Source organism: Antedon mediterranea, chromosome 5 (genome assembly GCF_964355755.1).
Source record: "Antedon mediterranea chromosome 5, ecAntMedi1.1, whole genome shotgun sequence".
In the NCBI taxonomy this organism is placed as follows: domain Eukaryota; kingdom Metazoa; phylum Echinodermata; class Crinoidea; order Comatulida; family Antedonidae; genus Antedon; species Antedon mediterranea.
Window position 1 is genome coordinate 53,921 of NC_092674.1, and position 12,442 is coordinate 66,362.

The 12,442-nt window shown below is 31.2% G+C and overlaps 1 protein-coding gene across 15 annotated transcripts in view; it reads right to left on the bottom strand.

Moving 5' to 3' along the window:
* LOC140049977 (guanine nucleotide exchange factor DBS-like) overlaps positions 1-12,442 on the bottom strand; it is a 47,965-nt gene that overhangs the window by 11,881 nt on the left and 23,642 nt on the right. For 13 of the 15 annotated variants that reach the window (XM_072094953.1, XM_072094948.1, XM_072094942.1 and 10 more), the window contains 6 exons: positions 11,877-11,906; positions 9,101-9,130; positions 6,741-7,004; positions 5,475-5,557; positions 4,210-4,392; positions 523-592 (listed from right to left, as the gene is read on the bottom strand). In XM_072094953.1, the coding sequence (XP_071951054.1) occupies positions 523-592; positions 4,210-4,392; positions 5,475-5,557; positions 6,741-7,004; positions 9,101-9,130; positions 11,877-11,906 (660 nt within the window). The remainder of the gene's footprint in view (positions 1-522; positions 593-4,209; positions 4,393-5,474; positions 5,558-6,740; positions 7,005-9,100; positions 9,131-11,876; positions 11,907-12,442) is intronic. The other 2 variants (XM_072094943.1, XM_072094945.1) reach the window with 2 other exon arrangements.

A 12,442-nucleotide genomic window follows, 5' to 3' on the forward strand; every position in this document is an offset into this window, starting at 1 on the left:
GATGGGTTCCCCGAGAATGGAAACGAGCCAATATTGTCCCAATCCCAAAAGCTTTTCCATGTAATCAATTTGGATTCCAAGAACCTGGAAGTAATGCTCAAATCAGTCAATTTGCCAAACAAACTTACAACTGTAATCCACCTTTCCTTTTGTCTATTTATACTTTTTATAGCTCTTTTATGTTCAATTAAAAGATTATTTGTATTGTTTCTAACCATTTAAAATATTATTTTCAAATTACTTGAAAAAAGGAACAGCATTGCAACACTATGTAATGAAGTGTGGTTTAGGCCTGATAAAGGGAAGTAAAGCTTTACAAATGATTCAATGTTAATCTCAAAATCAAGTCAAATAATGCAAGAGCAAACACAAACTTGGCTTCAATAACTGTTTAGCAATTAAAATCTAACAATCATAAATACATTTTTTATTAGCTAATTTTATTTAGTTATTAATGTGAACCTATTAAGTGACAATTCTTAATAATCATCATATTAGAAGAACAGTTAAAAAACTACATACTCTTTCAACAAAACACCGGCCAACCAATGCTGGAGTACTTTTGCAGTTTTCCAGGTCAACAAGGAATGTACTGAAAGAATTAAATATTTATATTAAAAGCAAAGTGTTTGTGGTTGGTGATGATGATATGATGATCACAATAAGATAGTAATGATAATGGTATGATGATGTTGATAATGATATGATGATCACAATAAGATAGTGATGATAATGGTATGATGATGATGATGATGATAAGTCAAGTCAAGTCAAGTATCATTTATTATCATTTGTTTTAGGAAAAACATAGAAATTCTGTTTGCTCTGTTGGCGGAGCACAATATCCAACGGACACAACACGAACTCAAAAAACAAGAACATTACAAAAAAAAGTCTGATCATGGTATGATGATGATGATGATAATGATATGATGATCACAATAAGATAATGATGATAATGGTATGATGATGATAATGAAATGATGATCACAATAAGATAGGTTAATGATAATGGTATGATGATGATTATAATATGATGATCACAATAAGATAGTAATGATCATGGTATGATGATGATGATGATAATGATATGATGATCACAATAAGATAGTGATGATAATGGTATTATGATGATGATAATGATATGATGATCATAATAAGATAGTGATGATAATGGTATAATGATGATGATAATGATATGATGATCACAATAAGATAGTAATGATAATGGTATGATGGTGATGATGATGATAATGATATGATGATCACAATAAGATAGTGATGATAATGGTATGATAATGATATGATTATCACAATAAGTTAGTGATGATAATGGTATGATGATGATGATAATGATATGATCACAATAAGATAGTGATGATAATGGTATTATGATGATTATAATGATATGATGATCACAATAAGATAGTAATGATCATGGTATGATGATGATGATGATGATGATGATGATAATGATAATGATATGATGATCACAATAAGATAGTAATGAAATGGTATGATGATGATGGTATAATGATCACAATAACATAGTGATGATAATGGTATGATGATAATGTTGATAATGATATGATGATCACAATAAGATAGTGATGGTAATAGTATGATGATGCCTGATGATAATGATATGATGATCACAATAGGATAGTGATGATAATGGTATGATTTTTATATTTATATTTCTTTATTCTGATACAAAATCAATAGGATAAAAACACAAAAAGTACCGAGACGGCAAACTTATTTCCATTGTGGTCCTAAACAAATATAACAGAATAAACAAGGAAAACCACAATAACTTAAACATAATACACAAACAAATAGCAAATTAAATTTCTCTTAATCTAAGAATTTCACAAAAATAACTTTTTGATCTCTGTTTAAATAATTGTAATGAAGAGGAGCTTTGAACAAAATAGGGGAGTGAATTCCATAACTGAATGCTTGTTATTAAGAAAGTTGACCTGTTGTGAGTTCCTATGACTGGAATTTGGATCGAAATGTTGTCTCTAGCAAATCTTGTATTGTGATTGTGACGTTGTCTCGTCAGGGTAATTGTATCCAGGTAAGTTGGAGCACTTTTGTTAATTATTTTATACATAATACATAGTTTCCTCACTTGTACTCTTAGGTCAACTGGCAACCAATTTAAGTTTACAAACTCATGTATACCTATATGAGATCGTGGTCCTAGGTTCGAAATGCACCTAATAATTTTGTTTTGAGACGTCTGTAGCCTATTTTTAATATATTTATTTGTACACGAGTACCATACACAGCACCCATAGTCATAATGACATTGTGTCAGAGAAGATGCAATTAATTTAAGAGCATATTTAGTAATATATTTTTTATTTCTATTAAGAAATTTAAGTATACAATGAATTTTATTGATTACTTTCATACCTGTAGCTGTACCAGTCAGGTTCTGGTCAAGATCAATTCCAAGGTATGTGATTGAAGATTTAGCAGTTATGTTTTTATTATTACAGGTAATTTTCATTTCTGACTGTTTTCTACACATGGTTTTTGTACCAAATAAAATTGACTCCGTCTTACCAAAATGAAGGGATAATCTATTGTCAGAAAGCCACAGATTCAACGCTTGCAATTCATTACTTAGTCTGTTTTCAATATACTCTCGGTCTTTATTTGTGACCAAAAGGGCTGCATCGTCTGCATATAGCAACAACTCACAACCAACGGCCGATTCCATGTCGTTGACATATAGCAAAAATAGTAAGGGACCCAGAATAGATCCCTGGGGTATTCCACATTTGACGTCAAGAAATGTTGATTTAGTACCTTTTATGTCAACAACCTGGGATCTACCGTGGAGGTATGATTGCATCCATGACAGAGATAGACTAGTAAAACCCATGGCCTTTAATTTATACAATAATATGTCGTGGTCTACTGTGTCGAACGCCTTTTGAAGGTCAATTATTATCATACCAGTCATTTTCCCTTTATCCCATCCATTTCTAACAGAATCCGATAGATGTATTAGACATGTTTCTGTAGAAAATGAAGGTCTAAAACCTGATTGATAGGTATAAAGAAGTGATTGGTCGTTTAAGTAACTCATTAATTGATTATACATAATACGTTCTATAATTTTAGACACTGCAGATAGAATAGAAACGGGTCTATAGTTTCCAGCATATAATCGATCTTTCTTTTTGTAAATAGGCACTACCTTAGCAGATTTCCAATCAGAAGGGATATAACCGGTTGAAATAGATATATTTATAATATGGCTCAGTGGATGTAAGATAGCCAGAGCCCCATCTTTGAAAAATCTGGCAGGTACGGAATCTAAACCCGCACCTTTCTTACTATTTAAGTTGTTTATTATCGTTAGTACGGTTTGTTCATTTACTTCTTTAAAGGCAAATACACCTTTTTTATCTGCATAGTAATGTTTAACGTGGTTTTCATTGTAAGTATTAGATGAAGGAGGGAGTTTTTTAGGAGTATTAATGAAAAAGGAATTTAAATAGTCAGCAATCGAGCTTTTGTCATAAATTATTTTATCTTCACATTTTAGAGCAATGTTTTCAGATTTATTTTCTGTTCCGGTACCTAAACTTGTTAAAACATTCCATAATTTTTTGGGGTTATTTTTATTTTCATTTAGTTTGTCCGAAAAATAAGATGACTTAGCTCTTTTTATTTTATATTTTACAGAAATTCTTAACTTTTTAAAGACAGTAAATATGTGCTCATTACGAGTTCTCTTAAATTTAGCTAAGCATTTATCACGTTTAATGATCAGATCTCTAATTTCTGATGTGAACCATGGTTTGGAACGTTGTTTAATTCTTATTTCTTTTAAAGGAGCAACTTGGTTGATGGCATTCATCATTTTTAGTTTGAACCAGTCCCATGCAGTGCAGACATTTGTGCAATTTGTGATATCGGACCAATCTAATTCATTTAATTTAGAAGTAAGTAGTTCTGATGAGTATGATTTCATAGATCGTATTTTAATCGTCTTATGCCTCTTAATCGGGATTTTAACTATCTTTCTGGTGCAGTAAGTTATAAAATGATCACTGACACCGTAAGGGATAATGATGATGATGATGTTGATAATGATATGATAAAAATTTGATGATAATAATAATTTGATGATGATAATAGTATGATGTTGGATATTAATGATTTTAAACAAGAATTAAAGCTTACTTTTTATGGAATTGATATAATTGTTCCCAGTTTGCAAACAGCACTTGTGTTTTTTCAACCAGAGCTGGTGGAATAAGATGAGTAAGTGTAGGATTGTGCATCTGGTCTATATATCCAGTAATGACTGCTTGCAGTTCAGTAACGTACAGTCTCTCAGTTTCTATCAATTCATTCATAACATGCCTGATTTTAAAACAATAAAACATTCATTAAATTAAATATGGAATTAAATGGAACTGAGAACAAAGAAAATTGAAAATAAATTAGAATAAATAAACTGTGATTTTCACAAACAGTATTACTGATGTTAAATAGCATGCATGTTTTAATTAATGATTCTCTTAATTTAAGATATGGATAATTGTACTCCACTCATTGTATACCGCAGTCATAAATATCAATTTCAAAATGTAACCTTTGACACAACCACCATTAATCATAAACAATTAGACTCAACCTCCTGTTGACCATCTTTTACTTTCTCCATCTAGAAAATGCATTTAGCCTATTGTTTAAATAATTCAAAGATTTATTTGCCATTTACATCATGCTATCAATGAAATATTTGACAGATAATAGAGTAACCTTAGAGTCCAGTTGCCAATTTACACTAATATCATCTTCGATATCAACCATTCATAGTGATATTGATAGTAATATAATGGGTGCGTACACCTAAATGACATACAGGGAGCTGACGGGGTATATTACAATACACTGAGTGAATTCTAAAAAGTCAATAAACTATTGAAAATTGAGTGATTGGATTATTACTAAAATAAAAAAAAATCTAACTCGGCCAATGCTCACAACCGGTAAGAGACAGATTAAATGCAACAGATTAAATGCAACAGATTAAATGCAACAGATTAAATGCAACAGATTAAATGCAACCGCATTCAAAAATATCAACCAACTTTACTGTATGTTTCTTCTTTTTTTTTTTCAAAGAAATTATGACAAATTTCCACAAAGATATCTCATGATAAACAACTTCCTAAAAAAGATATCACTATAATCTTTCTGATTATAGGCTCAATTGTCCCGAGGAGGAATACTGTACCAATTTTCTATGGAGTAGTACTGTTTTATTTAATAATCTGTCACAGGTAAAAGTTTAAATGTCATTTTGCGGCAGTTACTTATTCAATCTCTCTTAACTGTGTTTTATTGTGCATAGTGACCATGTTATTATGAGACAATTTTAACTTTACAACATGGCAGAATTGTATGAAACCAAAAGAAGGATTGAATAAATGTCTCACCCTCTTTTTGAATTTAGTGAATCTCCTTCTTGACCACACAAATCAGCAGTTGATTCTTCAGAGTCTCTTAGTACCTCTATGTCCTGGTAAAATAATAATAATAATACTAATTATAAAAAACTTTATGAGGAGATGACCAGTGAACATCATTCAGTCCATGCAACTGTTGTTTAGTGTGTGCATTAATGCATTCTCGATATTACAAATATATATTTAAATCGAATATCAATATTTTACTCTCAAACACAATACAAGTAGATGAGTTAATATAGCCTTCTGGTAGCCACATTTCATCTACACACCCAGTATTGATCCTCTTGTCTATTCATCTTCTTACATAGAATATAAACAAAGGCTATATGATCAGTCTGGTACCATTATATACAATTACTATCACAAGAACCGTACAAGCAGCAGTATCAGCAACAATACCACCTTCACTAACTAACACTAGTATCAATAATAATGATGATGTGCATGAGTGAATTTTAGACTCGTTAATTATTCTGTAGGGTTTATTTTCAAACAGTGTGTCTTTGTCAATGATGGTACTTTGTACTAATAATAATATTTCTGCAATAAAGCAATACTGTAATTGTAAAATAATGCATACATAATAGAACAGAATGATGCATTGTCATGGTGATGAGGAGGGAAAGGCTTTGAACAAAGCTTTGTGTAAAGAAATATTCCTGATGGTTTAAAGACTAATTAAAATGAAAATACATTAACATGAATAATTCCTCTAGCTGATATTGATTACATCTTGAATATTGCTGTTTATGCAAAATAGACTACTGGCAAAAAGATGTTGGATTATAAATTCTAAAAGTTCAACTTAATTTAATCATGGAGGAATTTTCCTCCATGATTTAATGCTTCATTTGCAGAAATCTCTTGTTTAACATCTAATCCTGTGCTATTATCTTTTATCATTTAGATTAAAAACAGATTTCTTTTGTGACATACTTTAACATTATATACTGACGACGACTGATAATTTAAAGATAATGTTGCCATACAAAATCTAAATTTTTTTTCGAAACAATTTATAATCCCTGTACTAGATGGTTTGAAAAAAAGAATATTTCCAAAATAACTTATATCTACAAACCAGATGAACATTTTCAATCCAGTACTAGATGGTCTTATTAGTCATTTGGCCATACAATATGACAGAACCAGCATGTGCAATAAACAAATTAAATGTAAATATTTTAAAACCTTGAAAATAGTGAATATTCTGAAATAAAATAATGGGTTAACCTTTTTAGCTGGTCTTGGAGTCCTTGGTAAGACTTTCTTTTTCTCCCTTAAAGGCGAGACAGGCTCAGACCTCCTCTGGCTCAAAGGTGATAACTTATTTGTGATTTGGTTTGGTTTTCTCATTTGTAGAGTAGTCTGTGGTGCAACCATTACTACTGGTTGTTGCCGCTCAAGCTTGGCAGCAATCTTCTTTAAACTTTCACGCCGTTTTTCAAACATATTCTTTACATCTTCCATTTTTGTTACAACTTCTGTCACAAGTGCCTGGGTATGTGAAAATAAGTATTAAGAAGTATTTGGAATAAAAATTGGGGTTATATATTTATTTATACATTAAAAAAATGATTAAAAATATTGTATAAAATGAGTTAGTGAAGGGTGCATATTACTCTTGTTGACACTCTCTTGCACACATACAGTTTCAGAAAGACCACAACATTCACAACAGGAATTTGTATTTAATTTAAAAATAGGTGAAGACTTGACTTTAGTATAAAAGGAAATATCTCACTATAAGTGTGATTGGTAAATACTGGGGCTTAGAAACAAATCCTACCATTTGGATACCTTAAATTGATTAGTTGTTCATTTTTAAAGATAGATTAGTAGTTTAATTATTCAGAAGAGTGTTATATTAGAGTGCTTTGAAAAAAATTATCATAAATAATACACATTTTACACAACTTTAGGCCTACAGTTAGACCATAGTAAACACAACAATATATATTTTTTAAATCTACATTTAACTTATATAAAATAATTGAATGAGAGCTAATGCTGTATTATGAATGTATTAGGATTAAGTAGGATTAGATTGGATTAGATCATGCCTATTGATTAGACTACCTGATTGCCCGTTTTTTGGTATATGGCCGCCTGACAATGACGTGTTGAACATCGTCTAGAGGGGGGCCGTCCGGCCCAGCTTGTACCATGCATGATAGAATCCAAAACTTCTTTTGATGCTTTCTAACATTTAACTTACTCTTTTATATATTGACTCATTTCCCCTTTAAATCCGTCCGTCTCTGTATACCGATATAACCGCTGTTAAGACTCAGCCATTATGATAAATAGGGGTTTTTGATTGTTTTCACTACCCTAGATCAATCAATGAGTCATGCAATATTTCAACACAACAGGTGATGGTCTTAAAAGCCAATTGTAATGGATTATTATCGTCATGGTTACAGTGGAACTATGAACGTATGATCATAGAACTTGTGTATAATAATTTTCATAATTTATATAATCATAATTTAATTAATAAATAATATTGAATACAAAGTAAAATGTGTTTTTTGTCTGCTGTACATTGTCAGTACCGTATGTTATTACTCAATTATTATTTTAGAGTAGTTAGGCCCTATCAAAAAAACTATCCAAAAAAGAAACGTTGTTACTATAACAAAATAATATATAATAAACACCAAAATAATCATCAATAAAATAGCATGATATCTGAAATTTTAAATCACAAAATAATGTTTTTTCATTTATTATTTGTTTTTTACCTACTGTTCACTTAAGTATGAATACCACCATATCTGCAGAAGCATCTTTTACCAACACTTTTATGTAGATGGTTCAAGATTTTGTGAGTACTAAAGTTTACTAACAATACAGAGACGATGAATCAATTCAATTACCTATTTCTGTAGATGGTTTAAGATTTTGTGAGTACTAAGGTTTGCTAACATTAACAGAGACTATGATCAATTCAATTACCTGTTTCTGTAGATGGTTTAAGATTTTGTGAATATTAAGGTTTGCTAACAATAAAGAGACTATGATCAATTCAATTACCTGTTTCTGTAGATGGTTCATGATTTTGTGAGTATTAAGGTTTGCTAACAATACAGAGACTATGATCAATTCAATTACCTGTTTCTGTAGATGGTTTAAGATTTTGTGAGTATTAAGGTTTGCTAACAATAAAGAGACTATGATCAATTCAATTACCTGTTTCTGTAGATGGTTCATGATTTTGTGAGTATTAAGGTTTGCTAACAATAAAGAGACTATGATCAATTCGATTACCTATTTCTGTAGATGGTTCAATATTTTGTGAGTATTAAGGTTTGCTAACAATAAAGAGACTATGAATCAATTCAATTACCTGTTTCTGTAGATGGTTCATGATTTTGTGAGTACTAAGGTTTGCTAACAATAAAGAGACTATGAATCAATTCAATTACCGTACCTATTTCTGTAGATGGTTTAGGATTTTGTGAGTATTAAGGTTTGCTAACAATAAAGAGACTATGAATCAATTCAATTACCTATTTCTGTACATGGTTCAAGATTTTGTGAGTACTAAGGTTTGCTAACAATACAGAGACTATGATCAATTCAATTACCTGTTTCTGCATTACCCAGAAGCAGCAGCTCTGCTGGTCAATTTTAAAGTAATAAAAAATAATTCATATTTATTTGTTCATATCATAAATGAAAGAAATAAAAAAAAGCTAAATCAATTTCATGCAAGCGATAATTTAGTCTAAAAAAATATTGAAATCCTATAATATTTTAACTCTAACCACAATCGGGAACCAAGCCAACACATTCAGCTTTACTCCCTAGCATCTTTAACTCTAACCCAAGCCAACACATTCAGCTTCACTCCCTAGCATCTTTTAACTCAAACCCAAGCCAACACATTCAGCTTCACTCCCTAGCATCTTTTACCTCTAACCCAAGCCAACACATTCAGCTTCACTCCCTAGCATCTTTTAACTATAACCCAAGCCAACACATTCAGCTTCACTCCCTAGCAACTTTTAACTCTAACCCAAGCCAACACATTCAGCTTTACTCCCTAGCATCTTTTAACTCTAACCCAAGCCAACACATTCAGCTTCACTCCCTAGCATCTTTTAACTCTAACCCAAGCCAACACATTCAGCTTCACTCCCTAGCATCTTTTAACTCTAACCCAAGCCAACACATTCAGCTTCACTCCCTAGCATCTTTTAACTCTAACCCAAGCCAACACATTCAGCTTCACTCCCTAGCATCTTTTAACTCTAACCCAAGCCAACACATTCAGCTTCACTCCTTAGCATCTTTTAACTCTAACCCAAGCCAACACATTCAGCTTCACTCCCTAGCATCTTTTAACTCTAACCCAAGCCAACACACATTCAGCTTTACTCCCTAGCATCTTTTAACTCTAACCCAAGCCAACACATTTAGCTTCACTCCCTAGCATCTTTTAACTCTAACCCAAGCCAACACATTCAGCTTCACTCCCTAGCATCTTTTAACTCTAACCCAAGCCAACACATTCAGCTTCACTCCCTAGCATCTTTTAACTCTAACCCAAGCCAACACATTCAGCTTCACTCCCTAGCATCTTTTAACTCTAACCCAAGCCAACACATTCAGCTTCACTCCCTAGCATCTTTTAACTCTAACCCAAGCCAACACATTCAGCTTCACTCCCTAGCATCTTTTAACTCTAACCCAAGTCAACACATTCAGCTTCACTCCCTAGCATCTTTTAACTCTAACCCAAGCCAACACATTCAGCACTCCCTAGCATCTTTTAACTCTAACCCAAGCCAACACATTCAGCTTCACTCCCTAGCATCTTTTAACTCTAACCCAAGCCAACACATTCAGCTTCACTCCCTAGCATCTTTTAACTCTAACCCAAGTCAACACATTTAGCTTCACTCCCTAGCATCTTAGGGCTAGAGGGCAATAACATCATAAGACTCAGCAAGCCTAATATTCTCTAGAATTTTTTTAATATAAAATAATAATTTTTAAAAGACTTGCAAAAAAATCGGTCAATGGAAAAATAGAACAATAAAACTAGATTGTACTAAAAAAAAACAAAATCGATATTTTCTATTGCAATATCATGTACTATTTTCTATTGCAATATCATGTACTATTTTCTATTGCAATATCATGTATTATATAACACCTATATAAATTCCTGTCATTTGATTGGATGAATGTGGGTCACATGGCATGCAATAGTACGCACTATTCAACGATCGTTAAATAGTACTTTTTGAAACATTTTTGTGTACGAAAAAAAAACGTCTAGATGTTATATAAAACAAATAATGAATGTTTTGTATTCGTGTAATGGTACAAATAATGGCACTTGGTGAATGATGAAAGGTTATATCAACTCGGCTTTGCCTCGTTGATATAACCTTTCATCATTCACCTCGTGCCATTATTTGTACCATTGCACTCATAAACATTCATTATTTGTATACTATTTTCTATTGCAATATCATGTACTATTTTCTATTGCAATATCATGTACTATTTTCTATTGCAATATCATGTACTATTTTCAATTGCAATATCATGTACTATTTTCTATTGCAATATCATGTACTATTTTCTATTGCAATATCATGTACTATTTTCTATTGCAATATCATGTACTATTTTCTATTGCAATATCATGTACTATTTTCTATTGCAATATCATGTACTATTTTCTATTGCAATATCATGTACTATTTTCTATTGCAATATCATGTACTATTTTCTATTGCAATATCATGTACTATTTTTTATTGCAATATCATGTACTATTTTCTATTGCAATATCATGTACTATTTTCTATTGCAATATCATGTACTATTTTCTAAAATGTAATAAGTAACAGATAGTAGAACAAACATGAAGTGGGAGAAATTTTTTGGATTATTAAAATAAACTGTTAAAATGTTAATATTCACTGAATGTTGAAAAGTGCGATGCATATTACTGTATACAAATTTACTTTTCACTCTTCAACAATTCACAAAATCACATAATAATATTGAAAAAAACAAAACAAAAACGGATTAATATTGCATGCATTAATAATTAATAAAATATTGTAATTCAGCAGCGAAAGTGCACAATTAATTAAAGTACGAATTAGATATCTATAAACAATCTACAGAGGGTGCTGTTTAGTTTTACAATGATGACAAATTGTTGTATTAGTCTTTTATATTGAGTTTTTCCGGTGGGTAAAACTTAATCATTGATGTACAATTTTGTCAACAAAATAAAACTCAAAAGCATGTCCTGCTTTCTTCCATGATACCATTTAAATAATTAAAATAAACACAATTTAAAATAATGTGTTTTCGTGCAAAATAAATAAAACAAACCTCTGCATGTTCTCGCTGTGCCTGCTTACTCTAAAATTAAAAACCAGAGTGAATATGAGGTGAAAGACGTTTTGTGTCTGGGACATATCCAGTACATGCAATTGATTATAACTATGTACACTAATAACAAGCTTACTAAGCAAAAACTAAAGAAGTTATTATGATTGATTTAATTAACATTTTCTTGGCCCATGCATACTATGAGTATGAGGAGGTGGAACCATGAGCTACAACATGCACTAGAAGTAGAGAATAATAATGACAATTATTAAGCCAAACATATATAGGATGAATGAGGGTACGTTTATTGTAAATACATAATATAAAAATAACGCTTAAAAAAGAACGACGTTTCGACTCCATCATGGGGTCATTATCAAGTCCAATGAATAAAATTTAAAACAACAACTAATTAAATAGCACAAGCCAAGGGTCAAAGTTTAAATAACAAAAGACCTATTGTCTTACATCCTGTCAAATGAAAAGCTTAGCTTTTACAGAGTCACTTTTGTTTATTCAGACTAGGTTTTAATAAGTCTGATATATTTTATTTTGTTATTTTTTAT